This window comes from Arvicola amphibius, chromosome 12 (genome assembly GCF_903992535.2).
Source record: "Arvicola amphibius chromosome 12, mArvAmp1.2, whole genome shotgun sequence".
Lineage (NCBI taxonomy): Eukaryota > Metazoa > Chordata > Mammalia > Rodentia > Cricetidae > Arvicola > Arvicola amphibius.
Window position 1 is genome coordinate 152662940 of NC_052058.2, and position 19207 is coordinate 152682146.

Sequence of the window (19207 nt, forward strand, 5' to 3'; positions counted from 1 at the left end):
TGATTGGCGGCGCTGCTGCGTGAGGCGGGACTTCCTCCCCACACCCCGAGACCGGAAGTGGGTCGATTTTCCGCCGGAAGGAGAGAGAAGTTGCGACCGGGAGCCAGACACCTGATGCTGGTAGGTTTTGTTGCGTGAAGTTGGGCTAGTGTTGCGGTAGGCGTCCACGGGGTCCCAGTAGGTTGGCTGGCGTCAGAGGAATGGGAGTAGAAGAGATGGGTAAGCTACCAGGGCGTCGGTCCTACTTCTCTACTTCTCTCTGCTTTGTTTTCTCCTCTTTTGAAAGAGCGTTTGATAGCCCGCCGAGCTGCGGTGGTGGGTAGATGTGCAAGAAATACGCACTCACACAGACTAAAGTTTAGTTAAGCACACACACATGCATACGTACGTACATACAAGCACACACAGAGCTGATGAATACCGGCTCTACAAATTCCGAATCGATGACTCTTGTTTGAGGAATCACCTGTGGCAGGAATTTGAAGCGCACGCGCGCGCACACACGGAATTTGTGATTTTTAAGCTTTTTGAATGTCAGCAAAGTCATTTGATGTTAGAAGTGGAATGAAGACATCTTGATAGTACATCGTCTTTCAGCTTCTACTGAAGAGCAGGAAGGAGACACGATGTGGAGGATGGAGTCACGACTAACATCTCGTTCCATTTCCAGCTTACAATTCTTGTAGTCTATGCAGATTGCTTTTCAGTTGCTTTCAGATGGTGAGGGTGTATGGGTAGGAGCTTGGAGACGTGAAGGAATGAAGAGGGTGGTGAGGTGCATCTAGATACCAGTTTAATGGCTCTTGGCAGAGGATCAGGATTTGATTCCCAGCACCCACATCGTGTTGCTCACAATGAATGACTTTATTATGTAGATAAATGGTTACCGTTGAATTGCGACACGGGCAGAAGTATCACCTGAAAATGCCATAGTATACACAGTATTGCATATCTAGACGCTGTATAATTCTAGACACAAGAATACAAATGGGCTTTACATTTTGTATTTTCTTTAAAAATCCTGTTGTCTCTTGCTCCTGTTAGGAATTTTAAGGACATGGCTCAGACCTATTTCTAGAGACTTACCAGTTTGCTGGGTTGGAATGTGGACCAACAACAGGCAGTTCTCATTTCTGCTCATTCTGTTGGCCAGTTAGCTTTGTCTTACCTTCTGCCAGTAGCCAGCTGTCTGTTGCTGTTCCACTGACACGTCCCTTCTCTCTTTAAATGCTCATGAACTTCTAACTGATAATTAAGTGTACAAAAACACCTATTACTGACTGCAGTTGTTATGTAAATAGGTAAAGTTGCTTATATTGGGCTGGGGGTGTAGCTCTGGTAAGGTGGGAACCTTGTATGGACAAGACCCTGGGCTTGATTCCCGGTATCAAAGGTGGGGAGGAGGGGAGAACAAGGACTTTGCTCTCTGTAGTAAACTAGGAGATAGCCATATTGTTGTAGAGTGCTCAAAATGTATGGCAGGTAGTTAAACTTGGTGAGGGTCAGGGTCAACTTGGACACACTGGTCTCCAGGGATTGTGAATCAAATTTATGACTCAGAGAATTTAAAATGGCAGATCATAGGTCTCTGGGCTATTTTAGGAATAGTTAAAACTATACCAAGTATGGAATGTGAGTGTTGGAGTTTTCTGTGGTAATGGGGGGGGGGGGCTCATTGTACACCACATCCACCGCCATCCTTGGCTCTTCTACACTCATGCTATGCAAATTAGAAGTCACCATGTTACTAATGGGACTATGCCAAGCCCCTAGGTGTATTCGGACAGAAGAGAACTATTGGCCCATGTTTTTAACCTCATTCCACAGCCCCCTTGAACATACACTTGACAGCTCCTTTGATTTCTGATGAGAAAGCTTTTCCGTCGATTTGTAAGATAATTGATGTCTTGTTTCTCTCTTCAGGTATATGAGTTCCCTGAATGCAGAGAGCAGTTGTCCCCATGTTCTGAGCATTGAGAGACTCAGAGCCACAACCATGCCTTTGATATGCATAATTCAAGGGGAGCAGACAAGCCAGTGGTTGCAGTATCATCGCTCGAGTGTTCTGTAAGCGGTGAGTGTGTGTCCCATACCTGGAGAGAGGTGGGGATTAGGCTGTGCGTCCCAGAGGTGATTATGAGCCATGCAGGCATGAGGAGAACAGAGAGGAGCAGGTCCACTCTAGGTATCTAGGAATCAGTTGATGGTTTATAAAGTATAAATGGCAAAAGGACAGTATTGAGTATCTTTCGACTTCCAGAATGCTGTTTATCCTTTTGGGTATTGCTTCTTGTTTCTTCCTTCTCACTTGCTACTTCTCCCCTCTTCAGATTAATGTTTGGGATGTGGAAGGAAGTAGAGTAGGTGGCAAAATGAGGGGCAGGCTTATGGAAGAGTAGTGTGCACATCTAGTCAGTCCGTTTCTAAACAGCATGTTCCTGTTCAATAAGAAAGCTGGGAAACTCGAGTTTTGTTGGCTGGGAGCTTTCCCAGGGGGTGTGTTACATCACTGTCTCCAGACTAGTCTGTTTATATCTCTTCAGATTCCCTTCAGGGAAAAGATCCAAATGTAGGGTCAGGAATGGTGAGGGGGCAGACTCGGGTCTTAGTTCATACTGTGGAAGTATTTTGGCTTAGTCACTGCATGTTGTTTGAATCAGCTGTAACCTCTCTAAAAACTCAAACTCTAAATACTCTAAAAACTCAAATAAATGGAGATTTAAGTCTACCAATTTTGACTAAGTGAAAACATCAGAGACCAGATTCTGTTAGAGTCGAGAATAGGAAGGTCAGTCAGTCCAGCTGTGAGTTGAGCCTCGTTTGTTTCCAGGATTGGTGGTGGCAGCAACAGTGATGTGATGGGCCACAGTGAACTTGACAAGAACCCTGTAGCCACAGCTCTGTTGAGTGGCCGTGGTACCAGTCATAGGCACCTCCTTGCTAGTGACAGATGCTGACTGACAGACGGTTGCCTTCATTCAGCTCTGTTAACCGTTGGCAGTAAGGGAAGCTTGTCTGCAATGTTTAGATCTCTTCAAGCCTAAAGTTATGAATTATCTTCTCTTTAGTATCTGGGTATTTTGCCAGGTGTTGGTGGCACACATCTTTAATCCCAGCACTCAGGAAGCAAAGGCAGGCGGATCTCTCTGAGTTCGAGACCAGCCTGATCTACAGGAGCTAGTTGCAGGACAGGCTCCAAAGCTACAAAGAAACCCTGTCTCAAAAAGCAAACAAACAAACAAACAAAAATATCTAGGCATTTTAAGAATAGTGGTTTAAGAACAGGCTTGTAGTCCAGACTAGCCTTAGACTGTGGCAGTCCTGCCTGAGCCTCCTGAGTGCTGAGATTACAGGTGTGAGCTACTATGCCTAGCTTTTAGTTTAATTTCTTCAGGTAAGGTCTCATGGAGCCCAGGCTTTGCTATATAGCTGAGATGACCTTGAACTTCTGAGCCTCCTGCCTCTCCCTTCCAAGTTCTGGGGTTACAGGCATCCCCAGCTAAAGAGTAATAATGCCTTAAATGATAGATTCAGTCATATTGTTCTGGAGACTAAGAAAACAGAGTCCTTGAAGTCAAGCTGACCCTGCCTTTAGCCTCCTAAATGAAAAGGTAGATAGAACAGGTCTTGTTTGCAAAATAAAATCAAGACCTACTTATCTACCAACAGCCATTCCCTACTTTCTGCAGCCTTACCACAGGAAGTAGTTGGCGTGAACGGATAGATGAGAGCAGTGGGGAGAGCCAGAGTGGACACGGTCTCACTCCACTAGTGATAGGAAGGTCCCTGGAGCACACACGGGGGCTTTTAGAAAGCTGAGAGATGTTTCCTATAGTGCGGGCTCTAAGAATCCAAAAAGTGTGGTATCATCCACAGAGTGCCACACCAGAGTAAATTGTGCTGTGCATAGCCTCTGGTGAGTGAGTCACGTAGGGCGGTGGCTTTACCAGATTTGAGGGTGAGAAGTTGAGAATGCCCAACTAGCAAGAAACTTGTTCTGTTTTGTACTGACAGCCAAGTACATGCTACAGAAATATTGCACATGTTTAATTGATTGCCATCATTCGAGCCAGCAGGGAGCCTGTTACTTATTTTTACTTTCTTGTGTGGGAGGGGGTGAGGTGGGGGTTATGTGTCGTGGTACACACATGAAGTTTACAGGACAACTTGCAGATTCTTTTGTTTTTGTTTTTGTTTTGTTTTGGTTTGGTTTTTCGAGACAGGGTTTCTCTGTGGCTTTGGAGCCTGTCCTGGAACTAGCTCTTGTAGACCAGGCTGGTCTCGAACTCACAGAGATCCACCTGCCTCTGCCTCCCGAGTGCTGGGATTAAAGGCGTGCGCCACCACCACCCGGCTAGATTCTTTTTTTTTTTTAAGATTTATTTATTTATTATGTATACAACATTCTGCCTCGATGTATGCCCGCACGCCAGAGGAGGGCACCAGATCTCAGTACAGATGGTTGTGAGCCACCATGTGGTTGCTGGGAATTGAACTCAGGACCTCTGGAAGAGCAGTCCATGTGGTAACCTCTGAGCCATCTCTCCAGCCCCCAACTTGCAGATTCTTCATCTCATGGGCTCTGGGGGTTGAACTCAGGTCATGAGGTTTGGCACCAAACCTTACTTGCTGAGCCATCTCACCATTCTCACTGAGTCAGTCACACACAGCACTTTTTGCCATTCACAATGGCTCACGTATGTGATCCCAGCATTTGGGAAGCTGAGCCAAGAGGATTGCTACACGTGCAGGGTCAGCTTGAGCTGCCTAGTGAGACACTGTCTCAAACAACCAAAACCAAACCACTACCATCAATGACAACAAACAGCAACAATAATAATTCTGTAAATAAAACTATTTAATTTTATCAAAAGTCACTAGTGTTTTATATCCCACGTTCCTAACTACTTGTTCATTCTGCTGCTAAAGATGATGCATTCGGGGGCGCTGGAGAGATGGCTCAGCGGTTAAGAGCGTTGCCTGCTCTTCCTAAAGCCCTGAGTTCAATTCCCAGTAGCCACATGGTGGCTCACAGTCATCTGTAATGAGGTCTGGTGCCCTCTTCTGGCCTGCAGGCATACATGCAGAAAGAATATTGTATACATAATAAATAAATATAAAAGAGGATGCATTTGGGTAGTCTGGCTACTAAATGCTTGCCAGTCTCTCCCACTGTCCCCCCACGGTCCTGTGAAGGCTTTACAGACTCGTTCCCTTTGCCCAGGTAGGGTCCAGCACTTATGTGATGGGAGTTACACAGCAAGTTGGGGAAAGCTGGGAGAAGAGCAGATGTAGTTTGGTTTATCTGCCCAGTTCAGGGGCTGTGGTCATAGTGGTCTGCTTTTAAAAAATACTTTTCTATACTGGGTGTAGTGGCAGGAGTTCAAGGCCAGTCTGGTCTAAATAGCAAGTTCCAAGCCCCAGGGTTACATAATGAGACCGTCTCAAAGAAACATTCAGACACACACACACACACACACACACAAATTTTACTGTTTTTTCTGTTTTATTTTTTTCACAGATTTATCAGCAGGTTGAGCTGAACATGGACATGAGGTAAGCCCTGCCCTTGGTCAAAATTTAGTTTCCTCGCCGGGCGGTGGTGGCGCACGCCTTTAATCCCAGCACTCAGGAGGCAGAGGCAGGCGGATCTCTGAGTTCGAGGCCAGCCTGGTCTACAAGAGCTAGTTCCAGGACAGGCTCTAGAAACTACAGGGAAACCCTGTCTCGAAAAACCAAAAAAAAAAAAAAAAAAAAAAAAAAAAATTAGTTTCCTCAGCTCCTGCATGGGATTGTAAGGACTTGGAATATATCACAAAATCTAGCAGATTTTCTCTTATTTTTGGATTAATCTTTTCCTCTTGAAGAAGATTACTTTCTTAACCAGGTGGTGGCACACGCCTTTAATCGCAGCACTTGGGAGGCAGAGGCAGGTGGATCTCTGTGAGTTTGAGGCCAGCTTGGTCTACAGAGCTAGTTCCAAGACAGGCTCTTCGGGGGGGGGAAAAAAACAAAAACAAAAAAAACAAACAGAAAGACGATGACATTCTTAAACAAAGGTTCCTTATAGTTAGTAACTGTGATTCTTGAAGTTGGCTGACCTCTAGTTTAAGTAAATCTTAAATGTCAAAGATCTAGATATCTTGTTAAATTAAAAGAGTTTTAAAATCTTAACAGGTGTCATGTTTCTGTCATTTGCCCATGTTTGTACTCTGTGACACATTCCAGGGGTCCCACTAGAACTCTGAAGCCAAACTGGCCAACATGTCTGTGATCCACATTTCCCATTCGGTGGTTTCTATTTCAGTAGAGAATACCGTTCACTATACACATGTGTGTTTCAGTAGCCAGTTCTGTGTAAGGTAAGAGGCTAGGTTGGCAGAGCAGGGGTGAGTGTGTGTGTGTGTGTGTGTGTGTGTGTGTGCGTGCGTGCGCGCGCGCGCGCGTGTGCGTGTGCGTGCCTGCCTGCATGCATGCATGCATGTGTGTGACAGGGAGAGGGACACACACACAGAGAAGCTGTTAAACTCCCTGGGCAAGTGATAACCAGGATTCTCAGCTGCTGCTCACGCTAGTATAGTCTGGAAGGAGATGAGAGTTGTTACCGTGCTAGAATTTAAGTGCGTTAGGAAACAAAGTTCTGAAGAGAAGGACAATTCCCTTCAACAAAACCCTGGGTGGTGAGAGTAGGGCTTGCCTGTATTGGGTGGCATTGAAGGACATGGCACTCAACATGGTCTCCTGTTTTACAAGAGTTCTTGCTCTGCGGTGGGGAGCCAGGTGCCACGGTCACTGAATGGCCCTTGAGAGCTGCTGGCCAGAGCGTGTTCTTCTCAACAGGACCCAGCTTTGACTTTGAACACCATAACTATACCGTATGTCATTTCTTTGTCGTGACACCTCACATCCCTATGGACAAACACGACTTTTCCTTGGTTTGAACGGAAACTGGTCTGTAAGGTTTTAGGCAGAGTATGTACAAAATAGCAGTCAGGCCCAGTTGATGGTTTCCAGTCTGGCTGCTCACATTTTGTGTCAATACCTAGAATGAACCATCACTAATGTTCTTCCTAACTCCATCCATCCCTGACCCCTTCCTCCACACACAAGGAAAGTACCCCATTCACAAGGGGTGTGTGTGTGTGTGTGTGTGTGTGTGTGTGTGTGTGAAATGCTCCCCTGAGCTGCAGGTGCCTTCCATTCCTTCACGCTACCTCATGAGGTTTTCTTCCTGCCATAGGTGCTTTGCTGTAGTTGAAGGAGCCCTGCCGACTTTGCCAAGAGCAGCATGAGGCCAGAGAGCGGTGGTTAGAGGAAGGTGCTTGTTTACACATATTGGTGTGCACCTGTTGGCCTCCAAGGTCACATTATAAGGCACACACTGTCCTGCCTTTAGTCATCCTAGAGGTAATCTCAGAACTAGAGTGGGGTCAGACCACCACGCAGGAGAAGACAGGGCATTACAGAACATGGGCACTGGGAGGAAGCTGCTATGCTGCTACCCGCTTTCGTTATGAAGCGCAGGGATGGATGGCTGTTTCAGTCACTGTTCTACTGCTGTCCTAACACTCTTAAAAGTTCAGTTTCCTCTGAGACTCAAGCAGTCTCTGAACTGTGACCCTCTATAAAATCAAAATAAAAACACAGATTGCATATTTCCTCCCAACATACAGTAGCACAGAATATACATTACCATTCCAAGGGAGTGAAAGGGGTCAGAGTGAGGAGCTCTGGGCCAAAGCCAGGCCTAAGCCCAGCAGAGCCCACTAAATTCCTCATCTACACGTCTAATGTCAACGCAGTCTTCAGAATGCTCATCCAGACTCTCATCCAGCCCCCACTAAATCCCTCATCTACACGTCTAATGTCAACGCAGTCTTCAGAATGCTCATCCAGACTCTCATCCAGCCCCCACTTTGGCGGCCATGACAGGCTGCAGAAAAGACCCAGCAAGACGTTCTAAGCCCCTGACCTTACCTGACCTTGTCCTAATTACTGCCAATCAGAAGTAAGCTGGCAGGCTCTGGGCAGGCTTTACTGATAATGGTGAATGGGGGAACTGCCCCTGGACGGCCTCCAGGTATAGCAATCTTTCCACAGCTGCAGCTGGCGTATCAGCTCAGGACAGGTTCCCCCAGCCTCAGGTGTGCCAATCTAGAGACCCCTAGGCCTTCCCCCTCACTGTGCCCCAAGTAAATGCCCCGCCCCACTGTGGCTCAGGGGTCCTGCCTACTCCACCAGCTGTGTTGGACGGATCTGAGTTAGCTCGTAATTAAAAGGACTCTTGCTTTTTCATCTGTCTGGTTTCTTGGTTTGGGGGTCTCGACTCTGGGCACAGCCCTGTCAGTCATGCTGACTGAAATACACTTCTCTCTTAGGCTGGTTCCACACCCTGGTAGTAGCTCTCCTTGGCAGGTATCCCAGGGCTCTGGCATCTCCAACCTATTTTGGTTTTCAAGGTAATCAGGTATCAACCTTTATAGCTTCACAGTCTGTCTGGGTCTCCCTGCAGGGACACCGCAGACACACATCTGACTTCAGGGCATTCCTTAGCTGTGGAGGGAGATTCCACAACCCTCTGTATTCTTGACTCTGGAGCCAGAAGTGGCTAAACTGCGAAGGTCTACTGCTTGCTGGGGCTGGACTGGCTCCCTCTTTACATTAGCATCAGCCTCTTGTTTGACTGTGGTGACCTTCACGGTTCAGGGGTGTGTTCTTGCCCTGAGGTCACCACTTTCAATTTAGTGTGGGGCTTTCCTTAAATGTTTTGTCTCCTTGAACACAGGACTTGGCTCTAACAAGCACTTCCTGGTGCTCCTTTTCTCCTCAAACTGTACATTTTGTACTTTGCTTGCTCCCTTTCCTCTTCTTTGTTAAAAATCTGCATAAGCGCAATCACCAATAGCCACACAGGGTCAACACCAGGCTGTCTTGAGATCTCTGCTAAATCCTTAATCCAAAACTTGAGTTTAACTTCAGGCAGATTTTTAGTGCAAGGGCAAAAAGTGGCGCCAGTCTTTGCCAAAACAGCACAAGAACGGTCTCTAGGCCACTTGCTAATGTTCATCCCCTCTCGAACTTCTTGATCTGGGCCCTAACAGTTCAAATCACCCCCAGCACTGTTTTCCATGCTCCTGTTAAGTCCACTTAAGTGTCCAACCGTTTTGTTTTTTTTTTTTATTTCAGAGTCCCAAGTTCTTCCATATTCCTCCAACAGGCAGCACGGGCAGGCCCATCACAGCAGCACGGGCAGGCCTGTCACAGCAGCACCCCAGGCCCAAGTACCGCTTCTGTCTCAGTCACTGTTCTGCTGCTGTGACGAGACCACGACCAAGGCAACTCTTACAAAAGTAATGGGGGCTTAGCAGTTTCAGAGGCTTAGCCCATCATCATGGTAGGAAGCAGGGCAGCACTCATGGCCCTGGAGCAGTAGCTGAGAGAGAGGTACATCCTGGTCCACAGGCAGACAGACAGACAGACTGGGCCTGGCATGGGCTTTTGACCCCCCCCCCCCCCCCGGGACACTTCCGCCAGCAAGGCCACATCTCCTAATCATGCTAATCCTTCACAAATAGTGCCACTTTGGATGACTAAGCATTGAAATAGATGAGCCCTTCTTACTCGACCCTACCACGGTGGTCTTGAGATGGGTACCTGACTCCCTTGTATTCCTGCAGGGTTTCTTGCCTTCTTGGATCTGTTCTCAGTAAATAGTGAAACGTCACAAATATGCAGGGGCTGCTGAAGCCTTGACCCTTACAAATTATAATTTATAAATGACTTCCTGACCCTATCCTTATGTCTATAGGCTTAGGAGACTCAAAATACTTTACATATCCACAAACAGACAAGTGCCGTTCAAGCCCACAAGAGCCCTTTGAGTTCAGAGTCTGACCCCTTCTCTGACAGCCTGGTCTGATAATGGCTCCCCTGGCGTCACAGAGGGAGCAGCACCCAGGATGAGTCCATTATCAGGTGAATTGGGCCCAGTACCCCATCTACCCCATGACAGTAGCGTGAACTGTGGCTTGTGCTGGCTGCAGGAAACTTGAATACCGAGTTCAGCAAGCAAAGCGAGGGTGCCTGGGGGAAAGGACAGAAAGACTTGAAACAACATCAGACGGACCTAAAAAAAAGTGGCATGCTTTGGCATTGAGATGCCATTGCGGATCTTTAGGCTTCCAGACTTTTCCAAAGAAAAACAGGGGTGCACGAATTGGTGGAGCTGACAGTTGAATGTGTACAGATGTTGAGCGATGTCCACGTTGAAAAACGACAGCTTGGAGTTTTCATAGTCTAGCAGGATGCCGATCTTCTTTGGGGCAACTGTGATTCTTACGTCTGGAGTTGTCCTGTCGTGCAGAAACTCGTACCGGTGCCTGAAAATCGAATGTTAAATCAACAAAGCTTTGGGAGCCACAGGAAGCTGCTTGCAGAGTGTTTCGTACTGACTTGATTTATACTCCTACGATTTTGTCCCTTGTAATCCCTGACTACCAAGTAACATGACATTTCCAAACTACTTTTGCTAACATTTGTTGTAAAACAGTTTCGGGCTTTCTTCTTGAGCAAGTTCTGCACCTGAAAAGCTCTTATACAGAACCATGCACTCCCACTGCATCAGAATTGTGCAGAAAGAGGACATTTGATGCCAGTGTGCGACTCATTTGGAGTAAAGACATTTGAAACGGGAGCCCTATGGGCCTTCATGAGGTTCTCTGTAACCTGAGCCAGGAAGGACTACATGACATCCAGCTCTTAAACCTGCACCCAAGCCGGAGGCTGTGGTCACCTGGCTGTCACAGGTGCGTTCTGAGCGCTGCCTGTACACTTTTTATGTAACCTGTGTACTTTGGAAAGTGGACAGAATCAAACCGAGTCCCAGGACATAGACATCTGAAGAGCCGTGTTTTCCGCAATGTTGATTCAGACTCCTAGAGCAACACTTAAGTGTCCGTGAGCTAGCCAGGCTCCATCTCCTTCACCTTCTCACACCTTTAAACTAAGCAGCTACCAAACAACAAATGAGTCCCTTCTCTCTTCCAATGGACACAAGACCATGAACCAAAAATGAGTCTTATGGAGGACTTGTCCTAATAATCCTCTACTGGCCCCTTCTTCCTGCCCCTCCCCCCAGCTCCAATGAGTCTCTTTGACTCTGACCCTTGTTCTTTCTAAACTAAAGAAGCCTTTGACCTTTGTTCTTGGTACAGATTAAATGTATGCAGAGAATTCTTATATCTCTGAAGGGGTTCTGAGGTTTAGCAGAGTCCAGTCTAATCCACACTCTCCGGGGACAGCTGCTATTCATGATAGATGGTCATGGTCGGTTTCATCAAGCCCAGAGTGTCAGAGGTTGCATTTCCCCACTCTGGTTTTTCAAGATAGGGTTTCTCTGTGTAGCCCTGGTTGTCCTGGAACTTGCTCTACAGAGGCTGGCCTTAATCTCAGAGATCCACCTGCATCTGCCTCCTGAGTGCTGAGATTAAAGGCAGCCAGAGGCTGCATTTTATAAGAGGTGCTTAGAAAGTGGTGGGGATTTGAGGTCATGCATGTGTGTTTTGTTTTGCAAGTTTTCAAGTGAAGGAAGGTAGCTGCCCTGGCTTTGTCAGTCCAAACATTTCTCACATTGGCCAGGACTCTGGGACCTTTTTTTCCTCCGTCCACAGGGAACCAACCATTCCAGCAGATCTGTTCTACACAGTGCTCGGCTACAGAAGCCTTGGTCATAGGAACTATTAGCCACACAGGCTGAAAATGGAATTGGCCTTCCTCAGCAGCTGGAAACTTGGAATGTGGGAGCGGAGCATAAATAAAAAACCAACCAGTGGTTAAGATGCACTCGTGGAGCCAGAACTGCCCGGGTTGGCAGCCACGTTCTAATCACCCATACTGCATAGATTATGCAGCTGCCTGGCAGTGGCTTTTGCTCACACTGTATAGGACAGTATGGGCCAGGCATGGTGGCACGCACCTTTAATCCCAGCACTTGGGAGGCAGAGGCAAGTGGATCTCTTGAGTTCGAAGCCAGCCTGGTCTTCAGAGTGGGTTCCAAGCAAGTCAGGTCTACACAGTGAGACCCTGATTCAGGGGATAAAAAGAAACTTGTATAGGACACTATTGGTACCGAGGAGCACAGTATGAGCCATAGCTGTTGTTTCTCCTTCAGGAGTGGGTGGCAACAACCGGAACACCTGTGACTTCTCTAAGCAAGCGTGTGCCTTGATTACTATTAGTAAACCTCATCTTGGGTGTGCAGACTGAATTTACCTTGTGGAGGCGAATGTATGCCTCATGCACCAGGACAAGCAGTTCGCCCCCAGGTCTTCCTGTTTAGGGACGTCTTCACAGGCCACACCAATCGTGTAGTCCGAACGCTCATCTACCTCCACCTCCCAGTAATGGCGTCCTCGGACTGGAATTAGATTCCCAATGACAGCAGCACACCTGGTTTTAGAAAGCAGAAGCGTGGGCTGGAATGGGGTATTAGCTTGTGTAGCAGGCACAAGACTCAGGGTTCCATCAAAAGGTGGGAACACGTTTCATTTAGGGTGCCACAGGTGTAGCTAATGCTGAAGATTGAAATATCACAGCACCTGGTAATGGATGAGCTGAAACGCACAGAACCGGTTCTGTTGCCTCTTAAAAATGGCTCAGGCATTTCTAGTAATGAAGGTAGATTCATTATAAGATGGAGGGACTGAAGTATCTCCATATGCTTGAAGTTCATGACTGGCCGGCCCTCGATTTGGGTATAAAGACAAAGGATCTCTCGGGTAACCTTCATGCTAGGGGCGTCAGGACTCCAGAGGCTGGGCTGGTGTGAAGGTGTGCTGTGAAGCCTGGCAACCTGCGTTCCATCCCAGGTCTCAGAAAAGATGGAAGGAGAGCGTCAACTCCATGTTGTCCTCTGACCCCTCCCCATGGTATGTGTGTGTCTGCTCTCATACATGTGTGTCTGTGCTCACATGTCTGTCTGCACTCATCCATGTGTGTCTGCGCTCATCCATGTGTGTCTGTGCTCATACATGTGTGTCTGTACTCACATGTATCTGTACTCATACATGTGTCTGTGCTCATACATGTGTGTCTGTACTTGCATGTGTGTCTGCACTCATACATGTATCTCTGATCATACATGTGTGTCTATGATCATACATGTGTGTCTGTGCTTATACATGTATGTCTGTACTCACATGTGTATCTGCATGCACACATACACATCACACACACTAATAATGAGAATGATAGGAAACTCTTTTGAAAGAGATTCAGAGAGTGACTCAAAAGTAAGATCACATGTTCTCACCAGTCATCAAAGCTGACCCCCAGCCCTCCTCTGGGAACCGCCAGCTCAGAGGGACATTCTAGTGTGCAAAGTACTCAACAGAGGAATGTTTCCACTGCAAGTGGGGTCACATCAGAACCCCCAAAGTATCTAGGTCTCATCTGTGCCGAGAATCCTGTGCTAGCCAAAACTTCAGCCTCTAACTGGGAAGATTTGTCCAACGGACATCATTTTCTTCCACTCTCTAAGCCCCTGTCTGATTGCCTGAGCAAAGCTTTGGGAAGGCGGCCTCTGTCTCTACCTATTGCAGGTGTCAGCTGTTCAGTGCATCAAATGGAAACCATGTTCCCACCCCTCTCACCTGCCAGAGTGGAGAGCGGTATGTGCCTTTCAGATCGTCATTTTGGTTAGCAGACTCTATTCAGGCTGGGGAGCTAGCTCAGTTGGTACAGTCCTTGCCTTGTAAATATGAAGACCTGAGTTCAAGGCCCAGAGCCTGTGTGAAAAACCCGGGGGCTGCAGAGATGGCATGAGTGTTTGAGTATTTGACCACGTGTTTCCCAGCACCCTCATGGCAGCTCCCGAGGACACCTGAGATTGTTGTAAGATAAATAAGTCTTCTTTTGGTCATGGTGACAGCCATGGAAAGCACATAGGACAGGCTCCAGCAATGCCTTGGGTACCTCTGCCTTGTCTTTCAGAGGCGTGTCTGACTCATGATTGGGTCCTAGCAGATGGCACGGACAGGATCTTCCTCTCCACCCTTGCACACAGCACAACCATTCACAGAGCAACAGCTACACTGGAGTTGGAGATTAAAATGGGGCTCTCTAACTCAGCTGGGCCCCTAAAGAGCCAAGACAATGGGTCTTAAACACTCCCAAAGCAGACAGACCCTAAGCAGAACCCGGAAAGAAGGATAGTCAAAAAGCACTTTCTAGAATCAGGAATGGTGGCTTCCCACCTGTCTTCCCAGTGCTTAGGAAGCAGGGACAAAGATGAGACATTCTAGGCATCCCACATCTGATGTGGGACTCCAGTCTGTGTGCTGTGAATATGCTTTATTATCATTGACTAATAAAGAAGCTGCTTTGGCCTGCAACAGGGCAGAGCACAGCTGGGGGGAACTAAAGTGAATGCTGGGAGAAAGAAGGAGAAGTCAGGGAGAAGCCATGTAGCCACCACAGGAGACAGAGGCCTCTGGAACCTTTCCGGTAGGCCATGACCTTGTGGCGATGCACAAATTAATAGAGATGGCTTAATTTAAGATGTAAGAGCTAGCTAAAAATATGCACAAGCTGATAGGCCAAGCAATGGTTTAATTAATATAGTTTTGTGTGATTATTTTGGGTCTGTGTGGCTAGGAACACACGAGCAGTCCACCAACAGATTGGCGACCAACATGGGGCTTGAACCTATGACCCTGGGATTAGAGTCCTATGCTCTACCCACTGAGCAAGCCAGGTCTGGATATACAAGCAGTCTGCCAACACATCCACAAGAGAGTCTTTCTCAAAACAAGTTGAAAAGCCACTTAAGTGAGACTCGCTTGAGAGTCCACCTGTACCTCCCTGAGTACGGACAACTTTTCTTACACCATCTCCGCCTGCCTCTCCACCCATGCTTGCTCTACAGGGAAGGCTTCTCTTAGCAAACTCCAGCTTTTCTTCATACTGCCTCATCCTGAAATCGCCCGTGGTCTGGGCTTCTCCTTGGGCTGGAATAACTGGCAGCAACGAGCTGTGTTTCCAGCTGCTGCTGACCATGGGAGAGCCCCCTGGCTTCTTCAACAGCTCCTCTGAACTCTACTTTTGGCCACCTGGACGTAGAGAGGCTGTGTTTACTGTTTCAAGCCTGGAGATGGATTCAGCCTTGGGAGTTCTTCTATCCCTTCCTCCTGTTGTGGTTTTCTCCCTGTTATATGGTAGCCTGATTTTAACCCTCCTATATCTCCTTGGAGAAAGAACGGTAGAGGTAAATAGCTCAGCATAATGTACTGAGCTCTAAAAGGAGCGAGCAAGTTGGACAGACAGACGGCCCTCAGGTTTTGTGTAAATGCAAAGACAGTTTTCTGCATCCACTTAGTACTGGCCGACTCCACTACTTTGGACTAAAGCACCACAGTGTGAGGGTGACGGGGCAGGTAAACGGAGGTGAGGACCAGGGCTTCTCTCCTGGGGGACAGAGTGGTAAAAACACCTCTGAGCTGCAGTTAGTTCTTCCTTCTACACCAGAAGCTAAGGACCCGGGATGCTTCCCCAACTGCCACACGTGCACTCACGAAGGGGTTGTTGCATCCTTCCAAAACCTGACGTCATGCATCACTTGCGTCGTGGTTGTGACTTCTCTTGGGTTTTCTAGAGGCTCGGAAAAATTCTCTAAAAGGGAGATCTGGTTCACCTTGACTGGGGAGGGAAAAGGGTCACCGGCGGCCTCCTTATAAATATTCATAAACCTCATTAAGAAGCTACAAAGGACCCACTGTGCTACGATCCCTTCCCTTCAGCTCTGCCGCGCGCGCGCATGCGTGCACTGCTTTGCCCAGTGAACTCCTGCCAGGACTGTGAAGGCAAGACCTAAGGCAGTGGTTCTTAACCTTCTCAATGCTGCGACCCCAACCATAAAATTATTTTCATTGCTACTTCATAAGTGCAATTTTTAACAGTTATGAATTATAATGTAAATATCTGATATTTGGGATGGCCTTAAGTGACCCCTGTGAAAGGGTCGTTTGACCCCCCCCCCCCCCCCCCCCCCGCAAAGGGGTTGTGATTCACAGGTTAAGGATCACTGATCTACCTTCATAGCAACAAGGGGAGTGTTTAGAGCCTGGTTTCTGTCCTTGTGCTATGTGACCTGACATCCTGGCCATTTCCCACAATACTCACAGGCTGGGATCTCCACTACAGAGGAGTCTTCCCCTTTTCTGGGTCCCTCCCCAATAGCTGCATGCTTTTGTCATAATCCAACTTCCTCTAAAGAACAGTGCTCCACCGGGTGTCCGGTCCCATACCTGGTAAACTGGGTCTTGCTGGGCGGCAGCTCCTTTCTGAAGGTTTTCTTCTCACTCCGAACCACTGTGAACCCGTCTTCAGAAATGGTCAGCCAGGGATGGCAGCTGTCCTTGTTCAGCTGGAAGTAGCTTCCTGTGGAGGGAGGGACCATGGAGAAGCCATGCAGGGCTTCTCCAGCATGGCCTGGTGATATTACTGCAACACAGAGGCTCGCCCGCTGCAGGCTGAGCGACCTGCAGACAGGGCTGGCCGGACTTGAACCCTCAGTGCCCTGCAGAAGTTTGCACATTTTATCTCCCTTAGTCCTCAGGGCTGTACCGAGACACGGGCGTTACTGTCTTCATTTTTGTAGATGAGGAAACTGAGGCACAGGTGGTCAAGAAATAGGCTGGTACATGATAGAGTCCAGGCTGAACTTCTCGCCTCTCTGATTTCAGAGACCATTTCTTAATTTGCAGGCTGTGAGTGTGTGTACCTGAGGAAGAATTTCTAACCTTGCCAAAGAGAGCAAAAAAACTGAGGGAATTTGGGTTTTGTTGTATTTTTTTTTCTTTTCTTTTTTTCTTTTTTTAGACAGGGTCTCATACTGCAGTCCAGGCTCATCTGAAACCATTCTTCACACAAATTGGCTTTGAACTAGTAGCAATCCTCCTGCTTCAACCTCTTGTATGCTGGGTGTGAGCCAAGGTTCAATCCTTTGCTGTTTAAAAAAGAAAGTAAAGCTGGCCGTCCCTTTGCCCTCTGTGTTACTGCTGGTTTGTTTAGAGCAAGCATTGTTATTTCAAAACACCCTGCTTGCTTTTCCCATCTATTTGGCAGGAATAGGAATGTGGGTTTGTACTCAAGGACCTCCCATCTCTGTGGCAGGAATAGGAATGTGGGTTACTCAAGGACCTCCTGCCAATGGAAATGGGGACAGAGAGACACAGTGTGCTTCCGTGAAAGATCTCAGTCGAGGGAAATTTGTCCCAAACACTGGCTAGGCTCCGTTTCTGCTGCTCACCTGAGGGCCACCCACTCAGCCCGCTTGAATTGAGTCCAGTTCAAGTTCTGTGAGGCAGGTCTCAGCAATGCGGACCTGTAGCACTGCCTGGGGAGGGGTCATAGGGTTGTAGATGTTTCTAATGAGGTCTCTGCTCACTCAGGACTTGGACATGGGCCATGCCAGTTCTCTGGCACAGTGAAGGCAGATGAGAGGGGATATCAGCACACAGTATGGTCAGTCAGAGAGGGAGGCAGTGGAGACTCAGTTGGCTGCTAACTGCGGAGGGGCTTGGTTTGATAGCAGGAGCAGGCAGGCGGCCATGGCTACTTGGAGATCTCGAGAATGTCGTAAAAACCCTCTTCCAAACCAGGTGTGGTGGCTCACATCTGTAATGCTCAGCCCTGGAGAGGCTGAGGCAAGAGGATCACCTTGAGTTCTAGGTTGGCGTGACTACTTAGTGCATCTAGACCAGCCTGAGCTACAGAGTAAGACCCTATCTCAAAACACAAAACCAAAAAGTGAGATAAGTTCTGGTGCCCTCTTCTGGCCTGCAGGAGTACACACAGACAGAATATTGTATACATAATAAATAAATAAATATTTAAAAAAAAGAAGTATACAGGCCACCCAGATCCAGGGGGTCAGCCTCTGCTACCTGAGGGGCATGGGGAAAAGCCTTGAGTTCTAGCACTCTCTCAGACAACCCAAGTTCTTTGGGGCTTAGGCCTTCATCTATGCCTGATCTGCCCACAGTGTCATAGTTAGTTTTTTTTTCTGGTGCACTCTTGGCAGTACCGAGTCTGTAACACAGTCCCAAGAGTATGTGGCTGGGGCACAGACCTGTGGTGTGCACTGTCGCAGGCTCACTCCTGGCACTGGTGCCCCCGACATTGAGGGCTCGGACGTAGATCGTGTAGCTGTGTCTAGGCTGCAGCTGGATCAGGGACTCACAGGTTGGGATGCCGATGACAGACCTGTGTGCAGAAGCAGAATGAGCGTCAGCATGAGCCCAGGCACACACCAGCCATCCCTCTCACACACACTGTGCTCCCTCTAGCCCACAGCAGCACAGACAGGAGTGTAGGCTCAGCTCTCAGAGCAGGCTCCCAAAGTTCAGTTAGCTTGCCAGTCTGTGTCCAGCTGTCGCCCTTCCAAGTTCCTCAGCCAGGTTCTCCAAGGACCTAGCACTGTGCTCAAAGCGTGTACTGGAACATTGTGGAGCATACACCCTGTGTCTCTGGCTGTTAGGGGCATGACCTCCTGAGGGCAGGACTGAGTACAGGAATAGCAGAACAGTCCTGGACCCATAGGAGCCTGCCAGTGTATGTCTCTGACCAGACAACCTTGTTAAAAACAGCTGCCACGGAGGCTAATCCAGTCCATTTCGGGTGGACCGTAGAGAGTACAAGCTTGTATAGCCCCATCTGGATTTCTGCAGCTGTCAAACTCATTCCAGCTCAGTGGACGAGCGGAGTCTTCAGGATGGTGCTCATGTACAAATGTGATGGTTTACCCAGCCAGGGACAGGACGCCATGTCGGAGGCTGCAGCTCTGGGCCAGAGGGGCCCTTCTGCATGTTCATTCAGTAGATATTAGCAAAGCATCTTCTGTGCCAGGTGCTATCTATGTCCTGGGGGAAACTGAACACAATCCCCGTTCCTGGGGAACCTGCAGTGTGTAGGGGAGGAGAGGCCTTTCTCGAGAGGCTGTCATGGTATTCATGACAAGCCTATGGAGTGCAACAGTGTGGAAGGATGGTGGTGGCTTTCAAGCTGAGCTCTGAAAAGTGATGTTTAAAACAGGTGAGAGGGGATAGAACAGTCTCCTGCACAGAGGACGCATGCGCAGGGGTCCTGCGGCAAAGGGGATAGAACAGTCTCCTGCACAGAGGACACACGCACAGGGGTCCCGTGGCAAGGA

At 48.2% G+C, this 19207-nt stretch overlaps 1 protein-coding gene, 1 long non-coding RNA gene and 1 other non-coding gene across 6 annotated transcripts in view; 2 read left to right on the forward strand and 1 right to left on the reverse strand.

The window, feature by feature from the left end:
* LOC119802885 lies at positions 1-11950 on the forward strand. 2 transcript variants are annotated; one of them, XR_005283512.1, is made up of 4 exons: positions 1-120; positions 1924-2074; positions 5522-5556; positions 11670-11950. It is a non-coding gene; the product is annotated as an uncharacterized LOC119802885 (long non-coding RNA). The 2 variants fall into 2 exon arrangements; XR_005283511.1 differs by lacking the exon at positions 11670-11950 and having other exon boundaries at positions 5522-5700.
* On the forward strand, positions 3545-3671 carry LOC119803135. Its single transcript, XR_005283550.1, has one exon.
* Fsd2 (fibronectin type III and SPRY domain containing 2) overlaps positions 9528-19207 on the reverse strand; it is a 27383-nt gene continuing 17703 nt past the window's right edge. For all 3 annotated transcript variants that reach the window (XM_038314072.1, XM_038314073.1, XM_038314071.1), the window contains 4 exons: positions 18128-18261; positions 16302-16434; positions 12271-12447; positions 9528-10379 (listed from right to left, as the gene is read on the reverse strand). In XM_038314072.1, the coding sequence (XP_038170000.1) occupies positions 10127-10379; positions 12271-12447; positions 16302-16434; positions 18128-18261 (697 nt within the window). In that variant the 3' untranslated portion in view covers positions 9528-10126. The remainder of the gene's footprint in view (positions 10380-12270; positions 12448-16301; positions 16435-18127; positions 18262-19207) is intronic.